The sequence below is a fragment of the Micromesistius poutassou genome (assembly GCF_964030765.1).
Source record: "Micromesistius poutassou genome assembly, chromosome: 3".
In the NCBI taxonomy this organism is placed as follows: domain Eukaryota; kingdom Metazoa; phylum Chordata; class Actinopteri; order Gadiformes; family Gadidae; genus Micromesistius; species Micromesistius poutassou.
In genome coordinates, this window is record NC_140273.1 from 5,223,117 (window position 1) to 5,242,192 (window position 19,076).

The 19,076-nt window shown below is 45.8% G+C and overlaps 2 protein-coding genes across 2 annotated transcripts; one reads left to right on the forward strand and one right to left on the reverse strand.

Annotated features, from left to right (window-relative positions):
- Positions 1 to 19: 19 nt before the first annotated feature.
- uba6 (ubiquitin like modifier activating enzyme 6) lies at positions 20 to 14,411 on the reverse strand. The gene is made up of 32 exons (XM_084466136.1): positions 14,391 to 14,411; positions 13,686 to 13,769; positions 13,360 to 13,454; positions 13,189 to 13,217; positions 13,000 to 13,094; positions 12,641 to 12,752; positions 12,259 to 12,339; positions 12,038 to 12,160; positions 11,219 to 11,342; positions 10,654 to 10,757; positions 10,490 to 10,552; positions 10,254 to 10,330; positions 10,045 to 10,111; positions 9,796 to 9,939; positions 9,404 to 9,550; positions 9,011 to 9,091; positions 8,810 to 8,887; positions 8,297 to 8,478; positions 7,723 to 7,828; positions 6,287 to 6,376; positions 6,071 to 6,151; positions 5,834 to 5,962; positions 5,471 to 5,522; positions 4,873 to 4,936; positions 4,714 to 4,783; positions 4,176 to 4,247; positions 3,967 to 4,090; positions 2,900 to 3,093; positions 2,585 to 2,712; positions 2,393 to 2,480; positions 2,170 to 2,264; positions 20 to 1,737 (listed from the first exon to the last, which is right to left on the reverse strand). Exons 2-32 carry the CDS (start codon positions 13,724 to 13,726, stop codon positions 1,590 to 1,592), a joined length of 3,084 nt encoding a protein of 1,027 aa, XP_084322262.1. The 5' UTR covers positions 13,727 to 13,769; positions 14,391 to 14,411; the 3' UTR covers positions 20 to 1,589.
- Positions 14,412 to 15,172: 761 nt separating this feature from the next.
- On the forward strand, positions 15,173 to 18,941 carry grhprb (glyoxylate reductase/hydroxypyruvate reductase b). Its single transcript, XM_084466083.1, has 9 exons — positions 15,173 to 15,416; positions 15,837 to 15,970; positions 16,128 to 16,200; positions 16,385 to 16,501; positions 16,793 to 16,881; positions 17,111 to 17,215; positions 17,355 to 17,490; positions 17,743 to 17,873; positions 18,111 to 18,941. Exons 1-9 carry the CDS (start codon positions 15,241 to 15,243, stop codon positions 18,230 to 18,232), a joined length of 1,083 nt encoding a protein of 360 aa, XP_084322209.1. The 5' UTR covers positions 15,173 to 15,240; the 3' UTR covers positions 18,233 to 18,941.
- The last annotated feature ends 135 nt before the right edge of the window (positions 18,942 to 19,076 follow it).

Genomic DNA, 19,076 nt, shown 5'->3' on the forward strand with positions numbered 1-19,076 from the left:
TGCCATTTTGCTGTTTTGAATTTCCTTTTATTTATTCTTTTTTACATTTATGACATCATTAAATTGCAAATTTACTACGGTCAGCGTTTAGACATTATTTGTGCAAAACAAACTTAGCCAGCTTGGGTTTCTCGTATTTTTTTTAAAGGAGGGAATAAATACGATAGGGGAAGCATTTTGTGGGACCTAGATCAACTGAAGATCAATCATTTCAGAGTGGATATTTCAATGAAACCCAAGACCACCGATTAACTTAGTTCAATCACAAGCCAAGTTAAAAAGCAAAATCTCTGGGAACCTGAACCAGGAGAGCGGTCTTGATTTAGACTATGCCATTAGTGCTGGGGTTGGCTGATAAGTTGCCCTCATTTAACAATCAGGTTCAAGTGTGATTAGCCATTGCAAGCCACTCAAAACCTGTCCTGCGACTTAGTGACTTCACAAGTTGGAGGCCATTCTGAAATGGCTTGCGATGGCTAATCACACTGACCCCCGGTGGTAAAATAGGTGCGCTCTAACTGTTGAACACTTAACCAGCACGCCACGGCTGGACACGTGTTTAAGAGGCTCGGTCTCAAACAACATGGTGACAGAAAAAACTACAAATAAATGTCATAGGACAAACTTCCAGCGACGCGGTCGACAACATTGTGTTTGACAGAATTTAAAAGAAAAAAGTAATTTTCCACGATTGCAGGAGTGTTGGTGGTGATTTCTGTTACAGATGCCCCATGTCTAAATAAAAAAGCGAAACATTTTTTTCCAAGGACCCGGGATCAAACCTAAACCGTGAGCCAGTCTATTCAAGTATATTCCAACGGTCTTCCAAACTGAAACATCGCATTACACAGACAACCACCAAGCTATGGATCTTAAATCCTTTCTTGAAGCCCTCGTGTCAGAAACCAGGCAGTGGAAGAGGTCATGGGGACGCGACTCGCGTCGAGACTCACTTCCAATCAGTATCTTTGGTGGGTTTGCCCGAACCCGTTAACCTGCAACACGTCTACAGCGGCGTTGGAACCGTTAACCAGCTCCAGTTATTGACGTCTCCCTACAGACCGCAGTGTCACCAGCTCCTCTGAGCTCCTCTTCTACCGTCTGTCAGGGCTTTTGAAATCAAAACCTAATGTGTTTTTTTTTAAGGGTTGGCTGAAGGCATCTGTAAACGTATTCGGTCGAGGGACTCATTGCCACAAACGCAACAAAGTTATCAATTAAGGCATTGATACAGACAGAGCTGTGCATTTAAACCAGAGTAGAAAACCCAAATTTGAAAAGAAATTATGTACAGGGGTAAGTGCTACTTTAGTGGTCCACACGGGAAGTCAACCACTGGAACCAGCACTGGCCATCCTTATTCCAGACCGTTATACGAGGGGGTGCTGAAGAGGGGACTTGTGATATAAGGGCCATGGTTTTCCCCCTAGTAGTAGCATCCCGTTATGGTGGTGGTGGGGTGGGGGGAGCGTTTGGCATTGGCCGAGGCAATGGTGGGTAGAACAAGATGCAAGGGAGGAGGGGGGGGCGGGGGGGACGCTCGCTAAGGTCAGAGGAGGTTCCGTCGACGGCGGTCCCGCCGGGCCGCGTCAGGGCGCCTCGCCGCCCGTCCCGCGGTGGAGGTGGTACCTGACGGGGGGGCCGGGGCGGTCCTCGTCTTCATCGGCCTCGGCCACGAAGGACACGGTCAGGTCCACGTAGCGGCGCTCCGACGGCGGCTTGATCAGCTTGTGCATCCTGGAGGGGGGGAGAGAGAGAGAGGGAGACCGGGAACGCCAGGGGTCACGGGGAGGACGTGGGAATCAGTGAGAACAAGGAGACCTGAATAAAATCGCAGAAAGGTAACGGTGGAGGGTCGGCCCTACACCCCAATTTTACAAAAGTGTAATGGACTCTTAACACAGGTGTCACTCAAAACTGATTCTGGAACTACTCCTTGTAAGGAGCAGGGCACGGGTAGGAGACTTATTTACACTCCTTTCGTGTGCCCTGCTACATAAAACTAGCAGACCCATAATGAGTGACACCTGTTTATCCTGCAATATCCACGCCTCTGAGAAGGATCCATTGTGGCGACCAAGACAAGAAATCCCATTCAAAAAGTCAAAGTACACGTACACAGATACACACTGCATGGACTAACGGGGGACATAGACTGCGGGCGCTTACGTCAGCTTCAGCCTCTTGTTGTGTCCGGGCATCACAGGCACGTAGAGCATCTTCACGCCGTGGACCACCATGGTGGGCTCGATGCCGTATTTCTCCTGCACACCGATGACTTGTTAAGAGCGCTCCACAAACAAACCACAAACAACCCTATGGCCACGCTGAACCTAAAGCAGCCACTAGGAACACTGCGGGAGTTTAAGCCACCGTGTGCGGAGGTGCTTACCTTCACTGCGTTGATGAAGTCGGAGAGGGTGAAGGTGTCGTGGCCGTAGATGGTCCACCGGTCCCAGATGGAGAAGGAAATGTTGTCCCTGGGTGGCAGATGTGTCAGAGGTAGGTATAGGTTGGTGTCAAAGTGTTTTCTAAATTCTAGCTGTGTGGTCATTAGCTGGGCAGGTCTCACACCCCCCCATACCTGATGTGTGTCCGTTTGACGGCCGCGGTCTCCGTGAGCACCACCACGGGTATGGCCAGGTTGAAGAAGCAGTTTTTGAACGATTCAAATCCATAGCCGCCGACCACCTTAATGAGCTCCAGCGCCACCTAAAGTGTGTTTTTATGATTAAAACAACCAAAATAAATGTCAAACTCAACCAAGGACATTATGAGGAATAGATTTCTTCACTTGTTATAACGCCTCAGAAACCACACGAAAGAAGAAACATCAGATCCAGTCGAGAGAAAACATCCGAGTGGACACAAAGGTCAAAAGGTCGCCGTCCGGCCTCACCAGTCCCGCCACGGCGGCTGTCGACGTGGCGATGGCGGGGATGATCTTGCCGGCGATGCGCTTGGTCTTCAGGCGGTCGGCGGCCTCGATGGCGTACATCCTCGCTCGGAGGGCCGACGCGGACGCCACGAAGTCCATGTGTCCGTTGGCGTCGTCGTCCTTCTCAAACTGCACGGGGGACACCTGCAACCACTCTGTGGAGACCACGGACCAGGAGCAGAGACGTGCCATTAGAGCAGACCTGGGCGTCAGACAGAGTACCGAGTGCTTCAAGAGTTCCCCAAAAAATATATTTAAAAAAATACTATTTTTTTTTTTAATTTTAATCTTTTTTTTTGCCACTCAGAATTAATCAAAATAATTAATTGTATTTATTAATTTATGAAATGTTTATTGTGAAAACTGCTGGTGCGCGTGATCACGATGAGGAGCATGCGGTTGCAAGGGTCATTCAACTTTCTCATTAATGAAACATGAACACCTGTGCTGTGCATCTCCACATCAGGAGTTTACACCTGACAGTGCACCTGTTCAAGCCCATCGGAGACGTCGCTCCTCCCACTGAGTAGCTTTTATTTGTGTGGGTAGTGACTCATTATCAAATGTGGATGCACTTCAATACACCTGTTCAAGTTCAGTGCACTTACAGACACGCGTACAGATACAGATGCTTGCACTGCACGTATCAATGCTTGCGTTGATACGTATTCTAACTACAGCTGCTGTGGCAGCAGTCAGGAGATACATGATTGTTTACCTAATGAGATATCCTATTCTACTGAGCAATGCTCAACAGAATAGAGCATGTAAGTGTAACAAGAAGTTATTTTACAGAGATTGACATCCCAATTGAATAGAATATATTCAAAATAAACACATTTGATGCCTACAATTCTATCGCCTACAATTATACAATACTACAATAAAAACAAGAATTGACTGCAGACACAGTGAAGAGCTTCCAAGGCCTTTCCAAAGGACCTCTTGGATAACCTCTGTGAGGAGGAGCAGAGAACTGAACCAGCAGCTGCTCCTCAGCCACTGCACCAGGGGGGCTCGGCGCTCACCTGGGCTGACGTGTCTGGCGGCGATGGCCCCCTCCAGCTGTGTGATGGCCTCCCTCTCCTCCTCGCTGCTCAGCGCCAGCTTCAGCTGGTCTGGCTTCTTGGCCGACTCGTCCGTCTCGATTGGCTGGAATGAGACACACACATGTCATGTGGTCGATGGGTCATGTGGAGCACTAAAAAGAGACGGGGCGCGGGTTTAGGGAACCAACCTTCTCTGAGGGTTTGTATTCTGGGATGGTGACCTCGCCGAGTACCCTGGCCACTTCCTCTTCACATTGATCCTGGGGAAACAACGCTCTTTGTGTGAGAATGAGCGCATGCACTGTGTGTGTGTGTGTGTGTCTGTGTGTATTTACTGTGTCTCTTTGGACATGGACTCGACAACTACAGCTCTGCTAGAAAGTAGGACCCATGCTGCCACCACAGAGGCAAATCAACCGCTTCGCCTCAGTAACAAAACTAAAGAACCCATCCCTACTGAGATGGGGATACAATGTTTATTATGAACTCAATCTACAGTTTAGGCACATGCACGTTTCTGCACGTGAACCACTTCATGGCTGTCTACGCTTTACGCTCGTGCATGTTGCAGCAAATATGCAACAGCGAGCCCTGGTGTCACACTTTATGAGGGGTAACTGAATATGGTGCAACACCGGTCCGCGAAAATACTGTCCAACATAGTACCGGTCCATGAGGTAAAAAAGGTTGGGGAATGGGGACGCTGATCTAGTTCACACAGCCTACCTTTTCGGAGTAGGGGATGTTATAGATCCCTGCAAACAGCCGGGCCATGCTGACGACGAAGGTGAGGTGCCTGATGGGTAACAGATGAGCGTGAGTCATTGAGGATATTGAGACAGAAGTGGGTCATTGAGACACATCTTGAATGAAGCCCATGCTCACAAAGTGTCCTTCAAGTTGAATTCAATAGGAGACGGGGGTCTTTTTGGTGATTGCCAAAACAAACCTTTGGAAAAAGAAAAAAAAGAGGATACAACGTTAACATTGTGAGAAAACCAGCATACGTTTTATATCACATTGTATCACACGGATTCTGACTCATTATAGAGTGGCTAAGTCACACGCACCTCCTGCATCACGCCTGGACCCCAGTCACGGAAAGAGTTGTATGGGAGTCAGAACATCCAGAAATGTGTAATTAAGTTAACAGTTTACTGGCATAAGGATGGCTCAAAGAGAGAGCGAAAAGCAGCAGCAGTAACTGATTGAGCGACAAGCCAAGTTATCATTAACTTGGGTGATAGCTATAGTCTGTTTAACCCATTACATTTTCTAACTAATTACACATTTCTTGATGAGGGACTCTTAATTTAAATTAGACCAACCTTGCCGTGAACATTTAATGGAGATTCAGATTGAAACAAAACTTTTTAAATGTAGCGCCGTCGACTCCATGACAACTTTTTCCCTTTCTAAGGACCAGGCGTGATGATGAGGCGGGCGTGACTTAGCCACTCTATACGGGTGTTGGGAAACTTACTGCCGTCCTTTAACCGCGTGTCCAGAGGGAAGGAGTGCAGCAGCTGAAGGGCCTTCAAGACAACAACCACAACATCTGTATTACAATGAGTACCACTGCTGAAGGGCCTTCAAGACAACAACCACAACAACATCCTTATTACAATGAGTACCACTGCTGAAGGGCCTTCAAGACAACAACCACAACATCCGTATTACAATGAGTACCACTGTTGAAGGGCCTTCAAGACAACATCAGTATTACAATGAGTACCACTGCTGAAAGGCCTTCAAGACAACATCCGTGTTATGATACATACAGACGTTCACTTGTACAACCTAGTGGAGATGTGAATGGAGAGAGGTTCCCAGGGCCGACGTTTACCTTTTTCTTGAAGTATTTCTCAAATTTAAGGCGAGCCAGGATGACACAGTGTTCCCATTGGCTGGGCCGCTTGCTCAGCAGCTTGATGACCTGGAACGCCCCCTCCAGGCTCTCCCTCGACTGCATCCTCTACACACACACACATACACACACACATTTGCATTATTGCCATATCAATGAAGAAAAGGAGCATAATCTGATTTGTATTGTAATATTATGGATGTACCAAACTCCTACCTGAAGCACTGCTTCCACCGAAGAGTGAGTCTGCCAGAAGAGGTTATAGGTGGAGGGCTTTTGAGTGAACCCACTTTCAAACTACAAAACACAGACAGAAGAGGTCACTGCAGAAGCAGAATGTGAGGCCCAGGTACAGTCTAGCACGGCACTGGTTCTGAAACCTGCAGCAGGACTGAAAGCAGCATGTGAGGCAGGGAGGAGGGGGGTTCCCACCTTGTCCCGGGCCCACTGGATGGTGTGCTCTATGACAGCTGGGAAGGACTTCAGGGTGCAGAACGGGATTTCTTCCTCAGGGGGGTCCCGCTGGCGGGCGAGAGAGAGCAGACGACTCTCTAAGCACTTGGGATGGAGTACAGCATACCACAGACTAGGGATGTCACGAGAACCGATACTTCGGTACCAAGTCGATACCAAAATTCAAAAAACGTGACGGTACTCGTTTTTCTTAGTACCGTAGGTACCGTAGGTACCGAGGACGCAATTCCTCTGGACGTCACGTGGGCAGCATATACACCTACACGGGAACATGGAAGACGGCAGCTGCAGCGAGTGCGACGGCTCCGCCTCGACTCGTCGATAAAAAGAATAACAAGAGTCGCGTCTGGAAGTACTTTGCGTTTGGAACGCTGCGCCGCCCGACTGTTTCAGACGGGACCCGTTTCAATGTTGCGCTTCTAAACACGCATGGTACGACTGCGTTCGGCATCACTTACATGATGTTGTTTTGATTGAAGATCGGCAGGTTGTAGTAGGTGCGGCGGTGAATGTGTGCGTGTGCGTGTGTGTTGCGAGCGTATGCAATTTCAAAGTAAACAAACCAACTCAAAGCCGATGCATGCATCCAAAATTATTCGTTCAAAACCAAATAAACAAATCAAAAACAGCGTTGCTTATTCGCTTCAAATACTTTTTCTTTTCAAAACTTGAATTAATACGGCGCGGTACCGAGCAGTTGAAAACAATGTTGGCGTCTCCTGTGGCTGCCTTGCGCACCTAGGTTATATTACTTAATATTAGGTTGGAAGTTATGTTTTAAACCCCGCCATGCACGTAAGTGTAAACGCCAGCCGCATAGCTGCATGACTGCCTGCTTTCAGCGCGTATTATTATTTTTTTAATTATTATTACTTGAACGCTACATGCCACTGTTCTTTTTTTGTAATGTTAATAGTGGTTTATTTTTATTCATTACTTGAACGCTACATGCCAGTGCCACTGTTTTTTGGAATGTTTAAATGTTTTTAATAAATAAAGTAGATGGGATTTATTGTTTTGTTTTTGACCGTGGTATCGAATTGGGTATCGAGAATTGTGGAATTTCACAGGTATTGGTATCGACTACTAAATTTCTGGTATCGTGACATCCCTAGTTTAAGTACATGGGATTTATTGTTTTATTTTTGTTTTTTGCCGTGGTATCGAAATGGTATCGAGAATCGTGGATTTTCACTGGTATTGGTACCGACTTCTAAATATTTGGTATCGTGACATCCCTACCACAGACTAGACTAGCACATGCATAGGCAGTCGCCATTGTATGAGGTACACTGGAGGTATCTAGTAAGCTGTTATTGCGCCATGCCAGGTCAGTAGGTGTCTCGGTGTGGGTCTTATAAGCTGATCCCGAGGGCTTCCCAAGGCAGACATACGTGGCTGTTGTAGGACTCTGTCAGGTTTGGCACAATGATTTCCGTGTGTCCTTTGGTTCCCATCGTCCCAGAGTCCAGGAGAGCTTTCTGATTGGACACACTTCGACTGTACGGACAAAAGTGGAACCGGTTAGATTTGTATTCAAAGGGTTATACTATTATTTATTTTTGGGTTTCTCGTCAGCTCCTGGTACACTTCTCTTTGAGGCAGGATAAATTGCTGTTCAGGCTTTCGCTCTCTTGCACAAGGCCCTCCCACTCCCTAAAGTCTGATTGGTGTAGCCAGCATGTTTGATTGGCGTGAACTGGTAACCCAAAACGGCCAGCAACAGGAAACCCATACAGGGTCATTTGAGACATATTCTCTCATTCTATGTTTTTGAAACTAAGTGCATTCAAAACGAGATATGTACCGCAATCAAAGCACCGTACTGCTGTATCAACTACCACATAACTCCTCATCTAAAACGGTGAACGGGTTTGGTTTCTCCTTCCAACAGACGCCATGACCTTTGAACACGCTGACATCTACTAAATGTAGTGTGATCGTCACAGCGACGGGGCCTCTCCTGACCTGTCCACGTATCTGCGGGCCTCCACGTTGTCCAGCGCCGTCACCACCAGACTGAGGCGTGAGTAGAAGGCGTCGCTGTACGTGCCCTCGGTGGCGGGGCACACCTTGTTGAGGTGGGCGTCCACCTGCAGCTCCGGGTTGATCTCCAGCGTGGCCGCCGCCGCCGTTGTGCTCTTGGGTTTCTGGTGGGAGAGAGCCAGGTGTGTGTGTGTGGGTGGGTGGGTGGGGTTGGCGTAGAAATGGAGGAAAAGTGCAAGTGTTGGTGTAATCACAGTCACCAGTAGATTGTGTTATTTGCGACAGTAGCCGTGAATAGCCCATACAAAAGTGGAAATAGATGGTGGTATAGCGTTTAGCTCCATTCACCCCGTTCATTTTTACACTGACCAGTAACCTGCCCCCCGGAGCTCAAGCCTGGTATTGCAGTCTTTTTCCTGTTTCATTACTATAGATGGGAGTGGCCTAGCCCACTTTCTATAATAGTTCTGCTGAGAGGAAGGATCATCTGCTCACCTGTATATGATATGGTCTGAAGAGAAACTGTCGGTTAAGGTTGGACTTCTCTATGAGGTCCGGGTCTGTAATGCACACCTGAAGACACAAACACGTTGTCACAAAACATGGAAACGTTATCAGCGACAACGACAACACAAATCCAAAATGCAATGTTTAGAACTGGACGGCTGGGCAGATCATCTAAACTTCAAGCTCTACCTCTCCTGAGCACTTTGCCAATCCCACGCCGAGCAGAGCAAAGTTCTTCAGCATCTCACAGCCGATGGCGCCACAGCCCACCTGGAAGAGAGAGGACACCCCGGTCACTATGGACCACGCCTCCATCACAGCCAACACACAGGCTGTGATCACTATGGACCACGCCTCCATCACAGCCAACACACAGGCTGTGATCACTATGGACCACGCCTCCATCACAGCCAACACACAGGCTGTGATCACTATGGACCACGCCTCCATCACAGCCAACACACAGGCTGTGATCACTATGGACCACGCCTCCGTTACAGTCAACACACAGGCTGTGATCACTATGAACCACGCCTCCGTCACGGTCGACACACAGGCTGCGATCAGCGGTGCGGCTCTCACCATGAACACCCTGAGCTTGTGCAGCTCCAGACACATGGACTCTCCGATGCAGGCTCTCAGCCCGTCGTAGCGGTCGCCCCTGCTGGAGAACTCCTCGGCGGGAAGAGACTGGAGCGGCCGGAACAACTCGATAGCATCCAGATAAAACTAGACACCAGGATTAGAAATGCATCTTAATTAGATAACAAGAAATAATAATGCAAATAATAATCTAAACGTGAATAAATAACATACCAAATTCGGTGATATTCATAGATATAGATCGATATAGATATATGCCTATATGAAAATGCATACATTTAAAATGTTTTTTTTAAAGAGATTAAATATGATATAAAAAGGATGCTGTGGGAGAAACATTGACTGTTTGATACATGCACAGGGGGACCCACCCACTGCTGCAGCGGGGAGAACTTCCCCGTCAGGGCCTTGAGGGCTTCCTGACTGGCCAGGCCTCCTACGGCGGCCGCCAACGGGGGGAGGGCGCCCCTCGCTGTCCGGGAGAGGCAGCGCACCAGCTCAGCGTTCACTGGAGCCTGAGAGGAGGAGTTTTACAGGACGGTTACCGCAGTAAGAGGGAAAGTGCACATCGGGCCGTGTTGTGACAAGAGGGATGTTTCAAAACCGAAATCGGGACTCACTTTGTTCTTCAGCCTGCCGTTGACTTCCTCCGTGAGCTTCACTAGAACCTCGGCATCCTGTAGACACCTGAAGGCATAATAACAGCAGAGACTTTGACCTCTTGCCCCCTTTGAAAACGTATTAGAAACAACCGTGAGCGTCCATGAGCCGTTCCGTCACCGGACACGTCGGCAAACGGAAACCGAAAGAAGATGGGGGCTTTGGTTACCCGACGTTGGGCATCCTCCCCTGCTGCTCCTGGAAGGTGTCCAGAGCCAACATGGCCGCGTGGATCTGTAGCGGTGCCTGGTGGGTACAAGGTCAAGGTCAACCAGAGTAAGTAATACCAGAGTAAGTAATACTTTATTTATATAGAGTATTACTTACTCTGGTTGACCTTGTACAACCAGAGGTTATAAGAGGAAACTGTCTGGTTCAAAGACACCGCTGAACGCATCTCCTCACCTCTGGTTTACTGAAGTCTGGGATCAGAACCTGAGGATCACACAGCTGTTTCTCCATCGTCTCCTGGAACACACACACACACACACAACAGCATACAATATTATGCATCCCTTTGTTATTCCTATTCAGGATTCTGGTTGCTTAGCTGCAGCGTGACAACTTACAAAGCTGAAGGTCATGGGCGTTTTCACCAGGACAAAGAAACCTCCATGTGCATAGGGTCGGAGATGTGATGTGTCTTCTATTGAAAAACTATGAGGAGAAAGGACTGAAAAGAACACACACACACACACACACACACACACACACACACACACACACACACACACACACACACACACACACACACACACACACACACACACACACACACACACACACACACACACAAATTACAGAAATAAACATGGACAAATGCATTTTGCAAAGATGTGAATTTGAACTGTATAGCACCATTGAAATCCGACATTGCTGAAAAGTAAGCTATATTAGGGACGAGGAAGAAACTGCAGAACCAACAATATATCTCTCGACCTAAAAGCCACAAAGGAAGTCACATGTGCGTCACTTCCAGCATGAGGCTGTACCCCACGGAGTCCGCACGGCCTCACTTCTGTTCAGTGTTGCCTGTTGAGCCATTTTGGGACTATGTTGCAGGGACTATAAAATGTATACACCGATATGTACAAGAAACGGACTCCAGCTCAAACGGCCTCTTTGGTTCAGTACCCGTCACTGGCCGCGCGCTGCCGTTGAGCTCCTGCATGCCGTTGACCTCTCTGAAGAGGACGGACTGGCCGTTCTGCAGGCCGTGCGGCCGGTTGTCCATGCAGGTCACCACCCCTGGGCTGCCCTGAGGGGGACAAAAGGTACAATGCGCAGGCATCAGTGTCTTTTAAAATGATGTACACAATGCCGTTAAAGTTGTTATACGTCACACTTCAACCAGCTCATCGCTCCAGTTTAACTGGACATACCTTTAGTCAATGTTCATCGATGGAGATTTCCATAATGTTATCAATAAAAGCACATTCTGTAAGTTAGATATATCCTACAAATAAATAAACGATAGCTAGTCTGTGCCTCTCTCTTTGCTTACGAGAATCTTCGTATGGACACTCCCAAGACCCCTCCCACTCGTGCCATGCAGCGAGCCAAGTTCTGGGCTAGTTCCCGCCATACATCCAGTCACACTCTGTTACTATGTTTTTTCAATTCTGAAAACCTCCTGCCTTCTAACTGGGAGGGCATTGATCGTACAGATTGCGACTTTAATTTTTTACTGATAACAATATTCAAACAACAATAATGAGGATTAGATTAGTGTTTTCCAACTACAAATGGTTCCTCTTTGGCTTCATCAAAACAATAAGCGCAATAGGTCTACAGAAATGCACAGATGTGAACGTGCACATGATGGTGCACATGGTATTACTCTTATTCCTACCTCTTTTGGGCCATTGTTCTTCATTAAGTATTTTAAGCAAGTACTTCTATGGTTTTAAAAGGTGCGTTGCACAAACAAAGAGATTGTTGTGGTGTTCAAACCTGAGTGATGCTCTGGATGAAGATCTCCTTTGGCTCCTCCCCCGTGGGGTCCGACACCTCGAAGTCATCCCCGAAGTCGCAGAACACCCTCACGCAGATCCCATGAGCACTGCAGCTGATGAACTGCAGAGGAGACGAGGGGACACAACGGATGAGACGGGGATGGATCTGTACCTTCAGAACGTACCAGGGACGGTGAGGCCAGGGCTGAGGGGACGTACTCTGACGGGAGGCTCTTGTGAGTGGCAGAACTCGTTCACTCTCTTTTGGAGAGTCAGGCTGGCTTCTGTCAAAATAACACACTGGAGGGCAGAGCAAAGCACAACACAATTTGTCACATATAAAACACACGAGTTCATGTGGTGTAATGCGCATTACAAAGTTCAGTAGGCCCACATCTACCAAAACATGAAGACATTACAGACTTTCAAAAACCTTGAAAGCACTTTCCCCGAGCCCAACCAAAAACCGTACCGCACACAAATCTAAACAATGCGTTTACATGTCTCAATCGGCACATGAAAACATATACTCTAGCAATATATTTTAATTTAAATAATGATCTAATAATCAATTGGGAAATATTGTGAGCCCGGCACTTACTTGGTACTTTCTGAGGAAGCTGAGGTCAGTGTTGTCATCCAGAGTGGAGGAAGACTTCTCCACATGAACATAAGGGTTCAGCTCCACTACCCTGGGGAAAACAGCCTCCACCCTGGAACAGATGTGTGTATTATCCATGAGTTATCGTTAAAAGGATGGAGAAAAATACTAAACCGAGAGACATGCATATGAAAGGGGCTGCATTTGTCGGATTAAGTATGTGGGTGAGTAAGAGAGGCCTAAGAGAAATATGACTCATCATTGATTTGGCCTGGGGTTTTTTTTGCTTTGTTTTTATTGTTACGATGCGGACACATCAGGACAGCTATAGAAGACACTTGCCACCCTGTCAGCCTTACCTCGTCCTCTGGTTGAACACATCGTCTTGGCGGATGAAGAAGTTGATGCCCAGATCCCAAACTTCACACTGCTTGGTGTCATGTAGGGTTACTGTCTGCAGATGTATAGACACACACCCAGACATCAGTAATCCACTGGGGAACATTACCTTTTGTAATCACGACAACATTGTTCATGAAATAACTTACCTTTACACCAGCAAGGACAATATTCTTGGCTGTGAATAAACATAAAACAATAGTTATGCTTGATTACATGGGGTCATCCACTTGATGGGTCTGATGGTTTTCATTATGATCATGTGGACATCACAATGCCATAACTCAATTCACAAAACAACAAAATACTAGTTGGCACACCTATCTCAATTCCCAATCCTCCCATTCCACTGAGGAAGACTGAAGACTGGGCCATCTTTTGCATAGCGCTGTCTCCAAGTACATAGCGCTGACGGCTAGAATAAGAAAGAAGAGACAATAGTAACTCACATGAAAAAGCCAGCATAACACAAAACGCATTGAATCTAAATCAAGGACATCAACTGTATAACAATAAGTGAATTATTAAGGTGTGTCAACTGCATGGGAGCTCCATGTGATGTCCACCCATGAGGTTTCCTGTATGCCAATACATTGTCTATTTTATCCATTTCGACTTAGACACGAGTCATTTAGAATAAACTTGCCTGTATAGGGAGTCGTCGATCTCCATTGAATCTGCTGCCATAGCGGGAGGGGAAGAGGGGGGAATCCGCTGGTGCAAGAAAGAGCTAAAGAACCAGAGACATCATAGCACATAGGACACACAGCTGAGTGCATTGGGCAGGGTTTCTTGTTTATGTTCCAAACGTGTATTAAGTGACCCAACAAATCAAGGCAATCTAACCAAAAACCAACGCATTGGTCAGTTACAGCTAAATTAGCCAACGTTACTAACTAGTCACCAACACCTTACCATCGTTATAACCCCATAAAGTTATAAACCTTACTCGCTAGACTACTCTCCGCTAGCTCTGCTTTGTATCGGCTCTCTTGAAGCAACCGAAGGTAATAGTCCTACCATGCTAAACCTGACAGAGTAACTCTACCATAGAGGTTGTGTGTGCGTGTATTTGCGTATGTATGTGTGTGTGTCTGTGTGCATGTTAGTGAGAGTGGGCCTACGGAAAGAAGCATAATGTTAGCAACTAATGTTAGCCTAATAGGTGGCACTGTCTGGAGAAGCCGGCATAAGGAAAGAACACATGCGAAAATTACTAGCGAACAGCTATGACACATAAGCCATAAGCGAACAGAAAATGGCACAGATTTTAGGTAAAGTTATGATGATACAAATAAATTGTGCAACCTTTAAAAACATTAATATAACGCAATTGATGTGAGATTGCTACCTGTCAGTGTATGCGAAGAACTGTAGCGAATGAATGGCTCTGAATGGCTAGAAACTTGGAACGGTTCCGGGTTATTTTTTGTCACGTGACACAGACTTCCAATAGAGGGTGGGACTAGGAAGGCATGATATAAAGCTTGTCAGTCATTAACTCTTATGACATTTATAACATTTGGAATCATTACAATATTTTGTTACTTAATGTAGTGGTTTCTTCTATTTAGCATGCTAGTTAGCAGAAATGATATGATCAAGCTGTAGACTAATGAAAGTCTGCAATGACTTGACAGGTTTTGATATATTTTGGCATATTCAACTTCAATTTGCACTAGTACTTATACTATATAGTATCTTATTTTGTAACCATTCTGAAAGAGCAGACCAAAATCAAGACCATGATCCGGATTTTGCAAAGCTGCTAGTACTTTTTGAGACCCTAACTGTTTATACAGACAAAGGTCAATCATGGCAAAGTAAAACATTTACATGAAAATGTGTCCTTCTTGAACTCTGTGTGTGTGTGTGTGTGTGTGTGTGTGTGTGTGTGTGTCCGTCTGTGTGTGTTCCTCTCGGTCTGTTTCTCATGTTTTCCCCTCTCTATTTTCTATCTTCTTTTGTCCTAATCTCGCTGTTGTCTGGGAACTTTGACAGTTGAAAGCCCCGTTGCTGCTGTAAAGACCTATCGGGGACTCCTCCGCATCCTCCCACCTCTCATATTGGTCAGAAAGACCACAATCAGTTCCTCCCCCTAAGTAAAGTCTGATACATACACATGGGGTCGGTTCCAAAGTACCAGTGTCTGCCTGTTTGTCTCTCAGGCCCCTGTCCACAGACTCAACCCTCTCTCCGCGATGTGGTGCAGCCGCGTGGCCCTGCGTCGTCTCCAGCACATTGCTGTGGCACCGTTGAACCTTTCTGGGAATGTGACTGCCGGTGTCGTTCAGCGGAAGATGTCCAGCATGTCCAAGGTCTACGTCACCAGACAGATCCCGCCAGCGGGCCTGAAGATCCTGCAGGAATCTGGGCAGTGAGTCCTCACTTCATACCGAGACTGATGTGTAATGCGGGACACTGCACACTTTGTGCAGCAGGGTTAGTGATGTATTGCAATTAACGCTTTTTTTGGATATCTGTTGAGGCCTTATTTAGTATGAGTGGCAAGGAGGTTCATCATTAGTTTATCATTATCAATACCTAACTGTTTATCAATGGTTAGAAGAATAGAGAAGAATATAGAAGAAATAGACTTCCCTCAAAGTACACATACACTGCCACAACTACGGTCTTTCTAAATAGTTTTTGTGTTATGCTCTGTCGACTTGGCATAATAAAGATATTTTATAAGGATAAGTTTCCTTTCCTGATTAAATACAGGAAAATTAAATACAAATTATAGTGTGATTCTATTGCATACAAAATCAGGTCCTAATGAGGTTTGTGTTGGCAGAGTGCAGTATGAGCTGTGGGACTCAGACGATGTCCCAGTGCCCAGGAAGGAGCTGCTTCAGAAGGTGAAGGGGGTCGATGCACTGCTCTGTGTGCTCACCGAGAAGATCGATGCAGAACTACTGGACGCCGCAGGTCAGCCCTGGCAACCTATGGCTGCCGCAAGTTTATCTGAATGCAAAGAGCAACCCTCCTAATGTACGTTTTTTGGAGTGCTAATGTGTATATCTGTGTGTGTGTGTGTGTGTGTGTGTGTGTGTGTGTGTGCGTCTTCTGATGAGTATGGCTGTAGGCCCTAACCTGAAGGTCGTTAGCACTATGTCAGTGGGGTTTGACCATCTCTCTCTGGAAGAGCTTAAGAAACGGTGAGTGAGAAGTGATTGTGTGCGTTGTCAATTGTGTTGTGTTGTGTTGTGTGTGTGTGTGTGTGGTTATGTGTTTGTGTTGTCAATTGTGTTGTGTTGTGTGGGTGTGTGGGTGTGGGTGTGTGTGTATCAATGCATGCGTGTCTGTCTGTCGACACGCTTCCATTAAAGCTCTCGTTCTCAGGGGGATCCGTGTGGGCTACACCCCTGAAGTGCTGACGGACGCTGTGGCCGAGCTGACCGTCGCTCTGCTCCTCGCCACCTCCAGGAGGCTGATCGAGGCCACGCACGAGGCCAAGACGTAACGTTGTGCACAACACTCATACATTACTAGAACAACAGCACACTATATACATATATTAAAAAATATATATATAATAGATGTATAATAGAGCCTCCTCACAGAGGTGTCATCGTAGGCACACAGATGGGTCTGGCTCATGTCACTAATTAGGGCCGTGCTACTTTATGTACCAGGGCCCATAAAACAGAGTTTTGTAAGACACATACACACCAATACACTGATCAAATACACACTGATACTGTATACCCTGTTGTGTATTGGTGTGCTACACTTTGTGCCGCACTGCAGTGGAGGCTGGGGAACGTGGAGAACTCTGTGGCTGTGTGGACATGAGCTGGCCAACAGCACTGTGGGCATCTTTGGCCTGGGGAGAATTGGTATGCAAATCAGAAACACTCTCTCTCTCTCTCTCTCTCACATGCATGCACACACACATGCACCAACACACCCAATCTATCAACATTTTTATTACTGTATATATATATATATATATATATATATATTTAAAGTATATATTTACATGTACAATTCATTACCTAACCTCATTCAGAGGTCCCTCACAATTGTACATGTTGTTTGACCACATCTATAATCTTTTATTTGAAGGTGTTGCTATTGCTGAACGCCTTGCACCATTCAAAGTTAAGAAGTTTATTTACACCGATGTGGAACCCAGGCCTGAGTTGGCCAGTATGATCAATGCCGAATATGGTAAGCACCCCCCCCCACCCCATTTCTTTCTGATTTATTATTTAAATTGTACTCGTCTGTCGCTAGTGATACCCGGATGTCGACCATCATCTCAATAACCTATATGATTACTTTTGACCATGTGTGCATATTGTTCTAGTCTCCATGGATGAACTGGCCAAACGGTCGGACTTCCTGGCCGCGTGCTGTGCTCTCACGCCAGAGACGAAGGAGATCTGCAACAAGGACCTATTCTCAAAGATGAAGAAAACCTCCATCTTCATTAACACCAGCAGGTATGCTTATCATACACTCATAGAAAACACAATGACCTAACACATAACTCTCCATGCGTCCAAGCCAAAACAGATCAACAACATCTCTGACTATCTCTGCTAAAGTGAAGAATTTCAGCTAAAGATAAATATGACCTCCACAGATAACCCTGGGTGGAATTTGCTCTCCACACGCACAGCCCAGTCCGCTCTGGCGTGCGCTAGTGAGCCTACTAACAGAGCTCTTGTGCTCTCTCTCTCCGGTTGTATTAGAGGTGGTGTGGTGCACCAGGAGGACCTATATGACGCGCTATCTACCGGACAGATTGCAGGGGCTGGACTAGATGTGACTGTTCCTGAGCCCCTGCCCACAGACCACCCTCTCTTTACCCTCAAAAACTGTGGTATGTCTTGTTATTTTACACTTACACATTTAATGAAGGGACATAAAGTCTGGTTACAGTTTGGATAGACACTGTGTCCAAAATTTTTCTTCCAGACGATAAGAGTTAGTTAGTAGTAAGTTGCTGTGATTTTTCTGAGGAATCATTTTGCATTAACTTAAAAGCACTATTAAATTACCTATCACTACTAAGCCTATAACAAATACATTACGAAGTTTGCATCTTTTTTTTTTCCAGTGATCCTCCCCCACATTGCTAGTGCCTCCTACTCCACCCGCAATGAGATGTCCGCCCTGGCAGCCAATAACCTGCTGCTGGGCCTCCGCAGCCAGCCAATGATCAAGGAGCTCAAGCTTTAAATAACCAATATACACTGACTTCACCTGTTTATTAGGATAGTCCTCTTCATCTAACTTAGCTTTCATTCCATTTTATAGTCAAGCCTATACAAATGCTTTCCTGACAACTGTGCAAATGTAAAAATGTACAAACCACAAAAGCAATAAACATTTACTCTTTAATATATCAATATAACAACTAAAGCACTGTGTTGTTTTTTTAGTTTGACAGACAAACATTACAACCTGTGTTGGCAAGTTTAACAGGCCTTTCCTTGAGGCAAACAAGCCATTTTAGAAGAATCAAACTTCAAACCTTGGTTCTGTAATATATAATCATGTCGCTTCATTGCAACTCCATATCTGCTTACATCCTCTTCACTCCAAGATGTATGAGAGGCAAACATGGCCAAGCAAACCATTATTTCACTTCACCAGCCTTGTGTATTCATCACTTATGGTCAGAGAAGATTATAGCCTAAATTAACAGTGACAAGATCATACAATGTTATTTTCTTTAAATAAAAAAAGAAATACATTTTTCAGTCTCAAACAGAACTGTTGATTCCTTGATTTCTATGTAAAAATGTCTCTAGGTAAAAATGCAACGACTGAATATTAAGGTGCCATCTCAAAACAGAAGTGATATATTGTAATTCTAAGATTGTATAAAGAGACAGTGTAACTGACACAAAAAAGGCCAAAATGGAATAAAGACTTTTACTCTACAGCACTTGATTCAAGTCCTTCTCAGTGACTCAAGTTACCGGTAAATCTATTTCATGTCAAATTGGCAATAAATAATTGACCACAAAGAATGGATAACACAATAAAAGTAACACAGTATATAAATAATTTGATACTT